This window comes from Hermetia illucens, chromosome 1 (assembly GCF_905115235.1).
Source record: "Hermetia illucens chromosome 1, iHerIll2.2.curated.20191125, whole genome shotgun sequence".
NCBI lineage: Eukaryota > Metazoa > Arthropoda > Insecta > Diptera > Stratiomyidae > Hermetia > Hermetia illucens.
The window spans coordinates 33049897-33068884 of NC_051849.1; the positions used below are offsets into that span (position 1 = coordinate 33049897).

Below are 18988 nucleotides of genomic sequence, written 5' to 3' on the forward strand. Positions count from 1 at the left end.
TAAACTATTCGGGGCTGATGATACTGCGGCTTTCATTTCACTGTCAAGTGCGACAAAACGGGTTTAGATAGTAATTCAATCAAACCAGATTTATGTCATTATCCATTTAGGAGAAATTGAGTGGCATTATCATTGCTTATTTTTATCTTGGTAATTTCAGAAGGCATCAAATGATGACGTCTGTATATTCAATCTGAATAAATTTTGCAGTTCGGTTGAAGATAAACGTTGAACGATATATATGATTGCGTTGTTGTTGAATTTGGATGTTAATTATTTGTTCATGTTTGCATCACAATGTTGTGAAATTATTGTTTGCTGTATTTATATCAATTTTTTATTTGATAAAAAGCAAGACTATCTTTATTTTTTAGCTGAAAAATCAGAGAAAGTGCCATTTTAAGCACAACCTTAGATGGAATCCGTTTGTTCAAGGTTTCCACAAATAAAGTAGTTTATTTACACTTGAATATAGATTCAACTTTGAGAATTGGTAAATGACGAAAAGTGCTAATTCTTTACAACTAATTTATTTATAATTACCCAATATAATTAATTTCGCAATAAGCTTTCAAACGAATGTCTCTTCTATGCATATATGACAATCGTTTAAAGAATCTTTCACCTTCGGAACATTTGGTTGAATTTCTACATTTAATCAGAATGCAAAACATTAATTGTTAACCCCAGTTAAACTGTTAACAGGGTTATCAGAGAAACACTAATATTTTATTGAAGCTGCATCTCCGGAAACCGTAGCACTTAGCTTATCATCTTATCATAATTTTCAGGTAATTTTTTCCTAGACAACGAAAAAAAAACATTTCATAATGTTATCTTCTCTCTATGACTCATGATAAGCCTGCAAGTAGTGAAGTGTATGTTTCTAAGTTTTCTATAGTTCGTTTTAAGTACAACTATTAAAAGAAAAAGTTTCCATTTTTACTATAGATTTATTTTTGGTGTTTGAAGAATGCAGACACATATTTCTATTTATAGAGGGGGGGGGGGGGGGGGGGCGAGCGCAATGCTGACCACATTCCCTTCTACAGTATACTGTAGTGTACCGTTACGATCTTCAATGAAGTGCTCTAAGTTCAAGGCCCTGACCCAATATGTCGTTTGGGGCATGGCATCCAAGCATTTAAAAATAGGGACTAACGGTTTCATCCAGGGCAGAAGCAACTCATCAGACACTGGCTCACCTCTGCGCTGGGAGCAGTGTGACCGCAAGTGCCAACAGGTGGAAAACGCTCCTTTACATATTTGTAGAAACACGACAAGGGTGCGAATTATATCCAAGTGAATAGTTTAAGTCCTGGACGAAACCGTTAGTCCTTATTTTTAAATGCTTAAGTGCCATGCATCAAACGAGGGATCCGTGGACCAAAAAATGTGAGAATAAGTTGATTTCCATTTGGTCCGGTCCAACATCGAGTGGATGTGGACTTAGGATCCCTCGCTATCCTAAACAAGGTATAAAGGTATTTCGACGGGCTTCAGCAGGTTATAGTACACAATACCGTTCTGGTCCTACCAGTCACAGAGTGTGGTTTTCATGCAATAACTCCTGCAATTGCTCGTCATCGTACTTTTGAATTCTACCAGAATGCTTCTTGTCTTCATATTAAAATTGCCATTTTCGAAACCTTTTCTTACATGCTTATATCGAGGGAGCGTGTTCACAATAGGTATCTATCGGCAAGCGATGATTTTAAGCAGCAGCACTTTTCTTTTGATGGAATAAGAAAAGTAATTCGTTCCACGAATATTTTTTTCCCTGTACAAAACTCGACATGATCACTGAACGATAAAACAGAGGCCCAAAGTATTAAACGGATTCAAATTGTATTTATAGGTCCCGGCAGGCTAAAGGAGAGAGCTAAGTTCTCTGGTCCGGTCCACGATGATCCTTCGTGGGAACGAGAAGAGAGAGAGAACACAAAACCTTATTAAAATCGGTTTACTGTCTGTCTGTCCGTCACGCGCATTTTTCTCGGAGACAGTTCTGGGAACTATGAACGCTCACGCATACAGTGAGTTATCATACATCCTTTTACGACGAATTTAAGGGGGAGTCCTCATACATAAAAAAGAAGGGTGTAAATTTTTTCTTTTCATCAAATATAGTCATGTGAGGTATCAAATTAAAGGTCTCGGTTTGTACTTTTCGAAGCCGATGTTAGTTTTGACATTTATTTGAAAGGTGGGGAGTGCGGGGGTTGAAACTGGTCATTCTTTTAAGGGGGCTATTCTCAGAAACTACCCAACCGAAAAATCTGAAAAAAATCAGGAGGCTGTCAGTATATGGTGCCTGGGCTCCGAAATACCTTCCATACTGTTATCTGTACCAATAAAGTTAATAATTTTTAGGAATTGGCTGCAAAACCCCCCTTAAGTTCATGCTCGCACCACGAAATTTCGCAACAATATAGGGTATAATATAGAGCGTGATCTCATCAAGTTTGGTGGAAATCGCACTACTATTACTAACAAAGTTATAATACGTCAAAGTTGTCGCTTCTTTGCAAATTCAAGACTATGAATGTCAATATCATCCAAAAGTGGACATTCTCACATAATATATGGGTATATTACGTGCTATGCACTAGGAAATACACAAAACCTTTCGTATCTGAAGCGTCCAGCTTCCGGTTTCACGACTTGTTTTAATTTAAAGTTAAATCTGGTCATGGCAATGTGATTTTTTATCAGCAGTTTTAATTCAATTAGTGATAACTAATTGGTGTTCATCCCATTTTCCAAATCTCAATAGTCATGATACTATCGTTGATAGCACATTAAATTTGTGAGCCGACCTGCTATATTTTTATTTATTATCTTCAGTTTACATACTCGCTATTGCAATACAAATCGAATTGTTTGTTTGGTCTGAAAGTATAAACATCTCAAAATAAACAATTGTGGTGATCACATTTATGATAAAGGCCTGTATCTCCATGGATGGCGATAACACGTGACTTATGGTTTATGTGTTCAAATTTTGTGAATTTTTGTCCAGTTGAATTTTATTACAATTAAAATATTTTCGATTCTTTTACTGTGAGTGTGTCTATTCTTGTTCGATGTGTTCATTTTTCAAACTTCATTAAAAGTGTATCGAAACTTGCTGCCTACAAATACCGATCCGCTACGATATCTGTACTCTATCTGTGAACATAATGTGGATATAGCCCCCATATTTGTTTATTTATTGACTTTTCTATCATTTCAGCGATGTTAACGATCGGCATGACTTGGAGCCACTACTTATCGACCATGTAGGAGCAAATGGTATTTGTAATGGATCAACTGACGGACATGGTGTTGACTATTGTTGTCCGGCGTCACCAACTACGGTACCGGCAAAGACGGCACGTTCAAATTCATCAGAGTCAACAGTACGACCGCCGAGAACAGCACGTCAACGACAACGAACCACCTCAATGAGTCAGAAGACATCAAATCCGTCGGAATCAATTATTCGTGCCAATAATCGCACAATTTACACAGCTGGCCGTCCACCATGGTACAATTGTGCCGGACAACAAGTCGAACCTTTCGTAATCGGTAAGTTTAGCCTTTACTTATTTGCCAATTTAGTGCACAGTAAAGTGCTTCAAAGGACTAATTTGCAGATCCTTATTATTCTCTAGTCAGGTTTGGTAAAATTCACGTTAGTTGATCTATAACCACAACAATAAATAATGTCAAATGACAACAACTAAATCAATGAACTTTTCTCAATGATAACTTTTATACTTGCAATATCTTCGTTAGTTAAAGTTTACTAACTTTGATATATATATATTCATAGGTATATGTGGTGGTAGCGCATCTGGTAAAACAACTGTAGCACAGAAGATTATCGAGAGTCTGGATGTACCATGGGTTACGCTGCTTTCAATGGATTGTTTTTATAAGGTGAGTGCTCTTTTCTGTCTTTTGAGCCTATATATGGCACATGTATATAATTTTCTGTCTTTTTTTCATTTTTATTATTCTCGTTCTTCAATTAATTAATTTTTAAATGAATCCCATTGTGGCCTTGATGAATACGAGTGTCGTTCGTGTAGTATTTTGTTGTTTATCATCTTTGGTTACATATATAGTTTTCGTTCGCGCATTCTTTAATGACAACAATGTGCGGGCATCGTATGGTATGCTGAGTCGTAGATTGGTAGTGTATAATTAAACCAGAACTTTAGTCTTTTGTTTGGTTTACATTAAGAGCAATTAATTTGGACGCTGTGATATTTCTCATATCGTTTCCATTATGCGGTCATGAAGCGTTTCGAGGTCCTGGTAGAAGAATTGTAATAAGAAACTTGCTACGTTATATCTTTAAGACGTCTGCGTGTGGTCTCTTATCAAAATAGACCATTGATTCTTGTGTGATTTCAAACGGATGTACATATTTTTTAGTGAAAAAAAAGACCTATAGATTTCTTCACTAAGCCCAAACAATTTGTTTATGTATGCTATTTGCTGAGGATTGCGCGTACCAAACATTTTAACCCTACAAAGTTTGGATTCTTCAATTGTTATGCTCCATATTCCAGCTGTGCTGACAGTAAAACCTTTGGCGCACAGAAAGCACTCTTTCGCGGCGATCGGCAATGCCATATCATCGTCACACACGAAGCGATATCTTGTGAGCGATCCAGTATTGCAATTGTTTTCTAACGAGTAATTTTAGTAGTATTGAATATTTTTCATAACTTTTGAGAAAAAAATGAATAAATAAAATGAAACGGGTTGAGAAAATTATTTCCTCTAAGATCTTGGTGAAAAAAATTAAATTCGTTATTTCGGGGACCAAATGTGCTCTTCTTCAGTGTCAGAAAAGAGAAAACGTCGAAGAAGGCCCGGCCCAGTTGGTCCCCGAAATACTGTATTTATTTTTTTTCACCAAATTTTTAGCCAATAAAGGAAATAATTTCCTCAACCCGTTTAATTTTATTTAAACTTGGCCAAAAATTAGTAGTTCAGACGAGGAGATACCCCTTCTTGTTTTAACACTTCAATGCAACAGAAGGAAAAGACAATTTTTAATGCAAGAGATAAACAAGAAAAAAGAATACTTGGAAATCGTCTCGGTTGTGAACTGTATTCACATGAAGATAGGTCTTTCTAGTATTTTCATTTGCCTTGAAAAATTTTCGAAGAATTGCATCACCTATTACAACCTAACATTGAAAAGTTCACACTAAATTGGCGAAAATCAACAGAAACGAGGGAAAGGTTAATATTTTGTTAAAGGCAAATTATGGAAAAATACTCTATAAACAATTTAAATTTCTAGGAGTTTACTAATTTATCATAGAAATTCAAAACAATACAAATATCACCTTCATCAGTACCTCCGCATCTTTGATCATTGCACCGAACATCTCTCGGCAAATCTGTACATTTGCACTGCAACAGATCGTGTTATGTATGGCATATGTAATTCGATATTGCATCATACAATTACCCTGGCAGACCGCTGCCGGCAGAGATTGCTGGTCGCCGTGACAGATCACGTTCTGTGTGTCAAACGATTAAAGGAGTACAGTCAACCAAGGAAGGCGTCCTTAATGAGAAAAGAACTTCTACTGTCCCTTCGAGTGGTATGATGTTCAACAATTGATCGCACCACATGCACGAAGAAAAATCCAAGTTTCAAAGAACCTTCTTTCCTTCCTATGGCGATTATTTGATTATGTGGAAGTTATTATTTAAGCCAACTCAAATTTTATTTTGCACATAAGACCGAATCCAAATTGAAATTTCGATTTGTGTTTGGTGAAGGTCTGTGTTTCTTCGTAGAACACAAAGTAAATGCATATAATGTTGCGATTGACTTCTAAATAAAGGAATGCACATGTAAGCAACCAATTTCTTTAAAAATATTTTCATTATTGAAATTTCAAGTATTGAAAAAAAGTACCCAATCTTTACCATTCCCATTTTTATTGCGGCTGTCATTTGTAACTATAACATAATCTTTTGAAGAACTGTATACATACTTGCTTCTGAGCAAGTAATGCTACAATGAGCGCAATTTCTATATACGCAGTCACATTTTTCCTCTTTTTCTTAGAAAATACATAGAATGCGAAGATTGTGTGAAACAATTGAAGGGAATATAAGTTCCTTGGTTTCCTGAGAATTCGTTATGACAGCGGCGCTTAGTTTAACTGAAAAATGTTGTACGATATTTTGTTTCTGATCGAAAGCGATCATTTGCAAGTGCGCAATTTCTATATACGCAGGTAGCTAAAACGTCTATAAAATTACTTTTGAAAAGTTTTTTTGTAGTTAAAAGGTATGACGTGGAATGTTGTAGTATTCTACGTAAAACGGTGCTCAACTTTAACTTTTTCAGCTTAGATTATAGCGATGTCTCGTGGAAAAGTGTTAACCGAAGAAGAAAAAGCCCAACTTGCCAGAATGGAAGATTCGGGCTGCACAATGAAAGCGATGTTGAGGGAAATTAGTAAATCCGACGAAGTTGTGCGAAATTTCATTAGATTAAAGGGAAATATGGTACAAAAAAGCATCCGCGTGAAAATAAAAAAATCGGGAAAAGAGAAATCGCCCTAATTAAAGAGGAAGCTACTAGAAATAAAATTTGGTTCGTTCCAGGTTATGCCGAAATTACTTCTTCCTATTAAAAAGAGACGGTTGCAACAGATTTTCCTTACTGATAACAGCATTAACTATAAAAAACCTGCTAAAGTAGCTCATTTAACACCGACAAATAATCAGGCTCGTCTCAAATTGGATAGATTGTGGATGAAATGGGAAGAAAAATGGAAGGTAGTAATTTTTTCGGAAGAAAAAGAAATTCAAGCTTTGCGACCCAACTGGATTTAGCGCATTTTGGCACGATCTAAAAAAAATGAATCTCCTCGAATGAGTCGCAACTTTGGAGGCGGCAGTGTTATGGTTTGGGGGCATTTTCTTTTCCCTGTAACCTTCGATAGGGACCAACCAAAATGAACTCAGTAATTTATACTGAGCTTCTGGAAGCCATTTTGATGCCGCATTTAGATGAGAATAATAACATTGACTGGAATTTCCAACATGACAACGCCGCAATACACGCTACTGCATACACGAAATCATTTTTAAATGACAAACAAATAAAAAATTTGCAGTAGTCCCATCGAAGTCCTGATCTTAATCCCACAGAGAATCTATGGGGGATACTTGCAAGGAAAGTCTATGCGAATGAACGCCAATTTAGCTCCATACTTGAGTTAATGACAAAAGTTTTAGAATGCTGGGACCAAATCGTAGAAAATATTTTAAAAATTTAATAACCTCAACGCCAAATCGAATTTTCGAAGTCATAAGGTCCAATGAGGTCAAACAAAATATTAGTAACTAGTCAATATGCGTTTATTTATTTCAATAAGCTTAAAAGTGCAAGTGTGTATATAGAAATTGCGCAGTAAAAATCTAATTTTTGGCAATTTAAAAAAAATAAGATGTTTTTTGTCAATTTTTTTTATTATTCTAAACTTAAAGATACATTTACTATCATATAAACTTTATATTTCTCAAGGCTTCTATATAGTCACAACGAGCAATATGTGGGGTGCGTATATAGAAATTGCGCGCACTGTAGCTCCCATTATCTCACATTCCATCTCGTCAAAATCGGAGCATTAAACTTTGTTTATATAGCCCAGCAGCTAGCGTGTCCAGCATTACACGTTTCAGACACAACAAAATTGTTTTACGGAATTTTGTGCAACTATTTTGTTCTTGCATCAATGATTTCATCAATACAAACTAATGAAAAATTAGTACCAACAAATGCAAATGCCATTCTTTCTGCATGACAATGTAATCTTTCGTTCATTTATGCAAGCTGTTGATAAATTCACAATGACGAATATCTTTTCGCATATGAGGATTTGGTGAGCAGCAGAAGGTAGTAGTTTTCAATGTGGATGGATTAGAAATATTTTTTTATTTCTAAAATCGAGTGACATACGTCAGATTTCAAAGTAAATTAAAACTTATTAATAATAATACAGGGTGCGGCAGCATAACTTCCTTTTTTAAAATGCGCGCCACTCAGTTAGTTGATGACATAGCGGAGCGCTAGTGGTCTCGTTCAAGAGGGGATACTGTAAAGTTTTGTCCCGACACGGTTCAGCCGCCATCATGCGTTGGGAAAGTGAGGAGCGTGGCTTTGCCGTTGAGGTTTACTTTTCAAGCGGATGTTCGGTTATTGCAACACAGCGTGCATTTTGGAATCGCTTTAATTTAGCCCCGTTGGCTCCCGTCCCAGACCGCAAATCAATTGTTACATATAAAATCAATTGTTACATGTTTCACTACATTCAGACAAACTGCAAGTGCGACAAAAGGAAGAACTGGAGTCCCTCGGCCCGTTAGATCACCTGAGAACATTGAAGCAGTGAGAGCGTCAATGTTGCAATTGCCACGGCGTTCTGCGCGCAAACACGCATCTACCCTTGGACTATCCGATCGTTCTGTGAGAAGAATTCTTCGTGATGATCTTCATTTTCATCCCTATAAGATGGCGATAGTGCAGGAACTTTCAGAACATGACTTCAATTCTCGGATGAACGCGTGTGAACTTCTTCTTGATGTCAATCCCGAGGGTGCTATTGTTTTTTTAGCGATGAAGCCCATTTTCATTTGTGTGGGTCGGTTAGCAAACAAAACATGCGCTACTGGGCTGACACCAACCTTCGAGAATTGCATCAAAAGCCTTTGCATTCACCCAAAGTCAGTCACAGTGTGGTGTGAAATTTCCTCAGCTGGAATTATTGGTCCCTGGTTTTTTGAGGAAAATGAGGTTACAGTGACAGTGAATTCGGACCGGTATGTAAACATATTACAGAATTTTTTTTCCCACGGCTAGAAAATTTGGATTTGGGGGACACTTGGTTCTAACAAGACGGTGCAACACACACACTTCAAGAGCATCGATGGCTGTTTTGAGGGAACACTTTCCAGAGCGCCTTATCTCAATTAGAGGCGATTTGGAATGGCCGGCACGCTCTCCCGATCTGTCCCCTTGTGATTTTTTTCTATGGGGTTTTTTGAAATCCCGTGTTTATGTGAACCGTCCAAGAAGCCTACAAGATTTGAAGACCAACATCCAAGAAGAAATTGCCAACATAACACCTGCTATGCTAACAAGAGTCATGACAAACGCCAGAAATCGGTTTACGCAATGTATGGAGAATGGGAGACGTCACCTAACAGATTTGATCTTGAAAACAATGTAAATAAAAACTTTAGACACGTACCTACATTATAAAAAATAAATAAATATTTTCCGATGCATACAATAGTTTTTATTGAGTTTTGAAAAAAGGAAGTTATGCTGCCGTACCCTGTAGAATCCAGGGAAAGTCCTCCTAAAAAATTAGTATGTCCCTTTGTTAGTTATAGCACATCTATTAACTATAGTAAATTGATCAATCCTATAGCTGTCAGGAATTCTAGAATGTTCAAAGTGTTTTCCCTTCATCGCTCTCCCGACACAGCATACACTGTCCGCAGATATTCCCTCTCTCTTTGGTAGTTTGAATTGACCTGTGCATATTCTGACTATGGCCCTAAGGCTATTCTTGGTAAGATTCAATCAATTCGGCGATTGCCTTGGTTCATATTACTCCATAAGTACTCTGGACTGTTCCGTTCCCGGTAAATTCGTCCAGTAGTTCGCTCAACCGTTTTTCTTGTATGAAAGCTATGAGTCCCTTCAAGATTCCATGGAGGGACTCTAGTCCTTTAACATTATTTCTGCTTCAATGCTTTGTAACCCAATATGGCCTGGAAAGCAGATTATGCAGACATAGTACAAGCCAAGGGCATTTTATTTATCAAGACTTTCTCATAACCGTCCAGAATTTATCTCGTTGGAGCTGAGCTATTTGGTAACCATTTGGCTATCTATTAGGATCGTAACTTTCAGCTTCCTATTAATCATTTGGAGGTTCAAGTAAGCACACCAATCTATGGCATATATGTATGCTAACTCATTGGCTCGAACTACGTTTTCCTTGTATTAATGACTCCCCCTCCCCCAATATATGAAGTAATCAGTTGCTTTATAAACACTAGGTCGTTGCTATTTTCTCCCAGACCGCCCTGTTTTCCGTCGTGTTTCAAATTTCTTGTTGCATGAAACTTCATTGTCATGCTATCCCTCGGAGTCAGTAATTCAGGATACTGCCTATAAAGAATATTAATATTTTTTCGATTTAGGTAGCTCTTCGCTTTGCCTCTTCACATTCTAAAGATTACCCTCTCATGGCTATTGAGCGATCCAGCTTACGTTTGCTAGTGGATGGTACTATGACTGTTTTGGCTGGATTACTTTCATGCACCAGTTGCTAGTAATTCTCAATTGTACACTATAGGATGTGCTCGTATTTCGCCAGAAGATTAATACAATATCGTCAGAGTAACCCGGGACCTTTACTCACTCCACACTCCACTCTATAGACAATCCTGGGTTGTGTTCATGACAATAGAATTGGTATCTTCTACTTGTTTGTTTTTCTCTGGGTGACAAAGAACGCGTTTAATCATTGATATTGAGGAAACCCTTTTAGGGCATAAATTAAGTTTTGGACAATGCACTTGGCCATCCTTCTTACTTAAAAAATCATGAACGAGAAGAAAAGGCAGATCAATTCTTCGTTCCTAAAGCGATGCCTTGAGTTTTATCCACAAATATTCTGCAAGAAGGCTTATTGCTAATTCAAAATAGTTTAAACCTGATAGAATAAAATGAAGTGGATCTGGAGATGATTATAAAAGTGATAAAAATGTCAATGGCGGTATAAATTGTTACCAATTACAATTGCATGAAAGAACGTGCACAATGAACACTACACTGTTTCTTTAAAAGGGCTACAAAAAAAAAACAACACAAAAGGAACTTCAATCCAACATTTCTCAGAACTGACCGATTTGCGTGTTATTAAACTGTTTCACGCATAGGCGCAACCTGGATGAAGTGACGATTTTTAATTTGAGGCACCCGCCTAAAAAAATCTATTTTATACAGTGAGTTTTATTATTTTTTCAAAGAATGAAGTTATGCTCCCGCACCCTATATCTATGTCGTCCATTTATTAAGTAGATTTTCCTAAGTATGTTTCTTCCATAATTCAGTTTATATCCATAAAAGCGTCCAGAAATTATTTGTTTACCAATTTAATTTAACACTTCCGCAATACAATTGTGTTTTAATAAGCGAAGTTAATTGCGTGCCGAACATGCCAATTACTCATGAGAATAGCCATTATTTACAATTTGATCATGCACTATTAAGAGGAGGGAATTTGATAATAAACTATATTAAATTCTTCAATTCAGTTTGTAAGGTGATTTCTTCTACTCAGTGTGTTTCTCAGCAATTATGAGATAAATATCGTTTATTGTCTATATGAATTTTATTTATTACTTGGATTAAAATTGCTATGAGCTAAGGAAAAAAAATTAATTGACCAGTAATTAAACCACTCCTTGTGAGCGTCGACTGAGTTAATTTGTTGAATTCAATCTTTTCGCGAATTCATATAAGGCTAGCTCTATTCCTTATATTTCAAAAATATCTCACCAAACAGCACTGTTATTTGGAAAAGCTTTCTCAAAAATAATAGTCAAACAAATTATACAAATTATCAAATGTATTAGTGCGTCTGTGATTAGTCAATTTTTCACAGGAAAAAACTACAGTTTTTTTCAAACGAATGAATTGATTGTCTTAATCGTTCAGAAAAACCAATAGCACAGAATAATTTGTTCTTACAAAGTCGTCGCACAACTTTTTACTGCCATCAAATGGATATTTACAACTCATTCCATGTTGTCTCATCACATGGCACAATCACGAGATATATTCACCGCGGAGTTACATAAAATTACTTTTATAGATGTGACAAATTGGTGAGAATAATGAATTTCAAGCTAATCGACTGAAAAGATGAACTAGTGTGTCGCAAACAAAAAAGAGATTCCAGTGATCTGCGCGTGAATTATTGTAGTAATACAACTCAAGAGGTTCAAAGTTTTCTCGGAGCCATTCAGAGCTGCAATTGAAATGAAAAAAGGATATTAGTTGCCCGCACTTTATACCCGTATAATTTCCAACCCGGGCCCAGTTTCTCCGCCATCTCAAGGTTGGGGGAAGGCTTGAAATGATTATTTAGAGATTCCTAGGCAAAGATATTCTAGTGTGGTATCACTAGGGAACCACGGCCACGTGAAGGCTTAGTTTGCCACTTCATGCGCAGCCTGGAACATTATTACATTAAATTTATTGATAGTTCATTTAAGTTAGCGTTTATCATCACTTTAGTTATTTAATATTCAGTTTTTAGGTAATTGGTCTCCTATTTGTTATTAAAAGAAATATTTTTTCTCGAGAAAAACACAAAATATTTAAGTTAAGAAAAGAACTAGGTGTTTTTCCTTATACTGTAAATATTTTTATTTTCCTTCCGCATACAATTGTTTCGGAGACCACGTGACTCCTTCCTCAGTGGTAGTACCTAATTAGTTAAGTTCCACACATTGTTCCGTTAGCCAATCCTCGAGTTTCCAAATGGCTTCTTTGGTTGGTATACTCGGATATAAGGCTTTTATATCGAATGATACTAGACAGTCGCTTTCCTCCAGGTTTTTGTGTGCTTCAAGTTTCTCCACTAGCTCCATGCTATTTTTTACTGAGTACTTGCTATGATAATTTCCGATGGTGCTGATTCCTTTCATAAGCCAGTTTGGAGAGTTGGTGTCCGCTATAATTTTCGTGTCTCATTACATTGCTTGTGGATTTTTGGCTGAATCCTCATTCTCGGTAAAGACGGCTTTGGCATCCTCAGGTCTGCAATATTTCCTAGTGTTTCCCTACTTGCGTTGAGCGCCTTTTCTACCCTTTTTATAGTCAGGAAGAGGATTGTTTCTCAACCCCATTTTTCAATTTTTCTTCTAGGGCACGGTCGTATTCATTCTTATCCATTATTACAACCGCTTTTCCTTTGTCGGCTTTCGTGTAGAAAACATCCTTTTCTCGTAATTTCTTAACTACCGTGTCATGTCGGTATGTTTTTTCACTTGTTGTTCCCTTGTCCAGAATATCCCCCACTTCTTTACGAACGATTTCCTTTGATTCGAAGTTTAGATGCCGAATGGCTCCTTCTACGTCGATGACCACGTCTTCAATTTGTGGCTTTGTATCGACTGCGAAATTGAGTCCGTTGATGAGTAGTTTCAGCTCGCGTGTTGTAATTGTTTCCGAGAATTTGTTGATGACAAAGTTCGGTATTTGTTGAACCTCTAGGGTAGAGCCTTGTGTCATTGGTGGTGATTTTATTTTCATTTTGTATAATTTTTTGTTCAGCAAACCCCGTTTTCGATTTTTCACATTCGAATGCTCTATCCAGTTTAAATATCTTTGGTTCTAGCTGAGTCCCTTCCATTGTTAGGTACTTTGCTAGCCTCACGTGCACGTTATAGGCGACTAGGTTGAATTTGTTCAATTTTTCGTACTTTTGATCGATACTATCCTTCAGAAGCAATCGCTCCATTTTGGTTGTCTGATTCTTTGCGTTATATAATCCTGTGTGTAGTTTTACCGGGTGTGATGGTGGTGTAAGCTTCTCTTTTAAACATTTTTTCAGGAACCTAATATCTTCGATTGTCGCCGCAATATTCTTCTACATTATTTTTTCTTCGTTGCAGATATTGAATGATAAACAACATGATCAAGCACTACAAAATGAATATAACTTCGATCATCCAGATGCGTTTGATATTGACCTGATGATAGATGTACTTAGAAAACTTAAGGAGGGCCGAAAAGTAGAAGTTCCTATTTATAATTTCATAACTCATTCTAGAGAACCGACAACAGTAAGCTCTAAGTTATGATTCACGTAATGAAGCTATATTATAAAAAAATCCTTTTACAGAAAACAATGTATGGTGCAAATGTAATCATTTTTGAGGGAATCCTAGTATTCCATAGTCCTGAAGTACTTAAACTGTTAGATATGAAAGTATTCGTCGACACAGACGCAGACATACGCTTAGCTAGACGTTTAAAAAGGTATGTCTGAAAAAACTTAATAAGATCCATTAGCGAAAACTCTATAAAATTTCAGAGATATATCACAACGCGGTCGTGATTTAGAAGGTGTACTTAAACAGTATTCAACAATGGTGAAGCCATCATATGCTAATTATATTGCACCGACTATGGTTCATGCTGATATTATCGTGCCACGTGGCGGAGAGAATAAAGTCGCTATACATTTGATAGTCCAACATGTTCACACACAATTACAGCTGGTAAAATGAAAGCAAACACTTATTATGCTCTACTGGAATTGATGAATTTATTTTTGAAAATTGTAGCGTGGTTTCAAACTGCGTGAGACGTTAGCTAATTCATATATTGGTGAACCCATGCCAGATTCCTTACATTTGCTGCCAACAACGCCACAAGTAATGAGTTTGTTATATTTGAAAAGTTGTATCTTATTCCCAAATTTTCTCACTAACAGATTAAAGGATTACATACCTTTATAAGAAACAGGGAAACATCCAGAGATGAATTCATATTTTACTCAAAGCGACTCATTCGTTTAGTGATAGAATATGCATTGAGTTTATTCCCGTTTACTCCGGTAACAGTCGAGACCCCGCAAGGAGTCACATATGAAGGTAATTAGGAAGAAACCAATATCGATTTACATTTCACAACTTTTTATTTTGCTTTACTTTAGGCCAACGTCTTGCTTGTAAAAGAATTTGTGGAGTTTCTATACTTCGTGCTGGTGAGACAATGGAACAAGCAATTTGTGATGTGTGTAAGGATATAAGGATAGGCAAGATTCTAATCCAAACGAATCAGGTGACTGGTGAACCTGAACTGTATTACTTAAGACTACCAAAAGACATCAAAGATTTCAAAGTAATTTTAATGGATGCAACGGTTGCTACTGGAGCTGCAGCTATGATGGCGATACGTGTGTTATTGGATCATGACGTTCCTGAAGAAAATATTATGCTTGTGTCACTTCTGATGGCAGAAATTGGAGTACACTCGATAGCTTATGCTTTTCCAAATGTAAGTTTTCATTTTATTTTCAACAAAATTATCAAAAGATTCAAATTAAAAGCAAGGGAGCAATCATACTCCCGCCTAGAATGCCTTACGAAGGAGCGACATTACGAGATAATAGCTGTCTGTGTGACATATGACGATACAAAATGTCGCGCGTTGCATCGAGGTATAATCTCAGAGAAATTTGAGGTCTAAATCGAAGTCTGCCAGGATTGCATGCTGACGTCCTCCATGTTGTTTTGATTGGAGGACGTGGTAGGATCTAATAGATGATATTATGCTTCCTTAAAATCTTCGACTACTCTGAGGAAATTTATTTGCTCTCTCATCATATCATGGACTTTGGCCAAATGATTCTGTATTTGGAGAAAGAGGCAAACAGAATCGGAATGAAGCAAAACACCAACAGACCCAGGGTTCTCAATCTGGCTGGTCATCACAATCTTTACGTTTATATTAATGGGTCGAAATTCAAAGGCGTCAAGGACATCAAGCTTCACAGCGCTGGATATGTCTTCATTGTTTTGTCCAAAATCTGCATCTATCTTCACGCCAACTTCTAGTTAAGATTTTTCCACGCCAATGATTTTGTTTCTATTATGTGGGTAAGGGACTGCTGTTAATCAAAAGTTCCCAAGTTCTTATCGCTTTATATTTGCTCCATGTGATCGGGGTCTGGGACAATAATAAGTGAAAAATTTAGCCGACGAATGGGTTAGATACCCGTGGACAAGTTGATGAGAAGGCCTAAGTAGTAGTGGATAAGTGACACATTGAGAAAGAGCAACTACACCATTGCAGAAAATGCCATGTAGTGTGTCGCCCTAAAACTTGCACAACTTGACTGAGATCAATACTACTTGGTCGCATATTTTGGACAATTCATGTTTGCACCTAATTCTTCAGTCTGCACTTTCATTTATTGATCCATGTATTGGACGTAGTGTACGACTTTCGAACGCTTCACTCGTTTTTCAGGTCGAATTAAAATGTTATGTAAATGGAACTTACCTTTGTGTTTGTGGACGTTATTTAATTTTTCAGGACCAAACATACCTTATTCGCTAAGTGAATGTTCCGCTCGATTTCACTTCCATCAAAGAAGGTAAATAAAGGAATTCACGTTCGTCAGTTTTAATCCTACATTGTTATATTTTTTGTCTGCCTCATGTTTTCCTATGCATTTGGGTCATGCACTTTGTTGGTGTGGTTTTACTGACCCTCAAAATAACTGTTTTGCTATTGATTCCAGGTTCAACAACGTTTCTTTCACTGTGCCATGTAAACTTAATCTAGGTAACAAATATTTTCGTCTTAATTCTATACATTCTGCCCGCCAAGAACCGGTGGTTCTTCCGATGATCACGCTGCGTTGAACGTTACTTGGGGTTGGTTGTGTTGGAAACAATGGATCCTGGTTGAGTGAGATTCCTTACTGCAGTAGGTTCATGGCGGGATAGAGGAGTGTCTCAACTGGTGGTCGTATTTCATGGTTATAGTGCAGTCTTTATGTGATTATTTTTGATGTCGGAGCGTTGGAGCGAATCCGAGTTCTAGTGATTGTCGTTGCTCGGTAATGGGCATATCTTTGTGATGGGTCGCTTCACGATGTTTCCCCTAGTCTATTGTGACAACTCGGGTTAATCCGTCATTCCCTGGATGAAACGCCAGGATTCGACCTAAAGGCTAAACCGTTGATGCAAAGTTGTGTGTTTTGATGATTACTAAGTCGTTCAGTTTCAATGTCTGATCTGATGTGGACCACATAGCGCGTTGTTGCAACTGGGTAAAATACTCTAGGCTCCATCGTCGCCAAAATTGCTGTTTCAATATCCATGTCCACCATGTAACGCGAGATGATGGTAGTGACTGATGATTAGGTTTGCAATGTGTCCGCGGCGCACAATTATCTGGTGTTTCTTGTTGTAAGATTCGGCACTCTGTTGGATTCTTCCGTCTATCCTGAGCACTTGTTCTGAGTTCCGGAATGGTGCTAGCCTAATGAGCCAACTTGACTTTGGCAGTTGTCGATTGGTTTCAAGACTGCTGATTTCCATTGGGAATGCTTTTCGTTGACTCATTCGAAGGCAAATGATTTCCGATTCTCGTAGTTCGTCAGATGTTAAAAATGTGCTATTGGATTTCCTCATCCATCTCCGGCAGTATGCGATGACACGGATGAATTGAAATAATAAAAACTTGTTGTTTCTTTTTCGTTGGTGTGGATATTTATTCTTGCAAATACCGATAATTCGGGAACCACTTGTTCCCTTCTTCAGTGCTAACAAGTTTCAACACAAGTTTCAAACTAATCCTATATACTATAAGTGTATAGAATAGTTTGTTAGTTTGTGGAGTGTCCAGAAAAACGCATTTCAAATTTAACAACAGATTTTCAAAAGAAAGCTTATACTTATGTTAATCGTCTATGCCTGGAAAGAAATTTTATATCACTCTTGCAGCTTTGCAAATCAGAACACTTTCTAAAGCACTTAAAACTGAAAAGAATACGTTGAGCTGGCTAGTTCAATATCTTATTTTTTAATTTTTCATCAGATTTGCTCACAAGTGTGACATTTTCTTCGCCAGTGACTATTACCATGAAATTTTCGTGAAGTACCATGTTTTTTTCCTTTCCTATCCATCCTAGATATTTGTTGTTGTTGTAGATTTTAGTTGTGCCACGACGTCCCACCCCCCCTTTTTTTTAGATGAACCTCCTGCAATACTCCTCTTTTAAATCCAAAAGAAAGTTTTCCTCACCAAGTTGCAGTTTCCCGCCGGAATATTTTTTTCCATATTTTGCATTCTGATATTTGATTGATAATTCAGTCTCAAAGTGGATAGATGGCTTGGCAATTTATCGAATGTCGAATGTTGGGATATGGTTGTAGTGATATTTTGGGCACCATTCCGCGGAACGCTGCTCAGTGTCATTGCGGTTTATTATAGGCACCGTTTTAGGCTCCTGGTGCAGGCAGTCTTGAGTTAATATCGGGAGGCAGTCTATTATTTTATGAAGAGCGGTAGTTTGACAAGTCTGAATGTTCGGCCATTGAATATCATCAGATAGAAGCTTCATAATTTGCAGTAAATCTAACGATCACTTTATAAGTTACCAGTGGAATCTGCTCATGCTTCCCTAAGGAACTTCCCAACACTAGTAGTTACTGTACCACTGGAGCTGACGTATGTACCGGCAATATGAATGGGTGTGTCGCCATTTAATGGGCAGAAATTCGCCTTATTTAATTATTCAGCGATAAAGATTGGAATGCCATAACTCATGAATTCCAAGTAAAAAGCTATGTTGGACTAGCTGTTGTCCACTATTTTCACCTAAGGTGATTGAATGAAGGTCCTAGCAACAGTTACATTCCACTGGAAAGATATTTGTCTCAAAATTTTTTTTATATGCATAATAGGTGCAAGGACTTGGGTTGATTTAAATTTTGGCGTGAGTAAGGAAAGTTGGAAGCAGTTGCGGCGAGATATATTGCTGTTGATTCGCATGAAAAACGAATCACTAGCGGCCGATTCGTTACCACAACCCGTGAGAAGCTCAACAAATGAATTCGCTGAGATCATTCAGTTTGTAGGGGAAATTGAGAAAGATTACGTCTTAATGTGTTTTGACGTCAACGCTCTTTTTCCGAGTATTCCGGACGAAAAAGTGATCGCTATAGTAAAAAATTGGCTACATTTGCAACAAAGTGGGCAACAACTGAAAGGTAAAGTGAATCCATAAATAAAGCTGACCGGAATCTGCATGGAAAAAACTTCTTCACCTCTAGAAGTGAACATTATTGGTAGCTGAAAGAAGTTCTTACGAGCAAGTCCAACTAGAGATTTATAGGCAACCCACGACAC

The 18988-nt window shown here is 37.3% G+C and overlaps 1 protein-coding gene across 4 annotated transcripts in view; it reads left to right on the forward strand.

Moving 5' to 3' along the window:
* The window catches only part of LOC119648767 (uridine-cytidine kinase-like 1), a 42821-nt gene that overhangs the window by 22528 nt on the left and 1305 nt on the right, over positions 1-18988 (forward strand). For all 4 annotated transcript variants that reach the window (XM_038050599.1, XM_038050613.1, XM_038050622.1 and 1 more), the window contains exons 2-9: positions 3236-3570; positions 3818-3924; positions 13732-13902; positions 13962-14098; positions 14154-14340; positions 14407-14496; positions 14556-14715; positions 14778-15121. In XM_038050599.1, the coding sequence (XP_037906527.1) occupies positions 3236-3570; positions 3818-3924; positions 13732-13902; positions 13962-14098; positions 14154-14340; positions 14407-14496; positions 14556-14715; positions 14778-15121 (1531 nt within the window). The remainder of the gene's footprint in view (positions 1-3235; positions 3571-3817; positions 3925-13731; positions 13903-13961; positions 14099-14153; positions 14341-14406; positions 14497-14555; positions 14716-14777; positions 15122-18988) is intronic.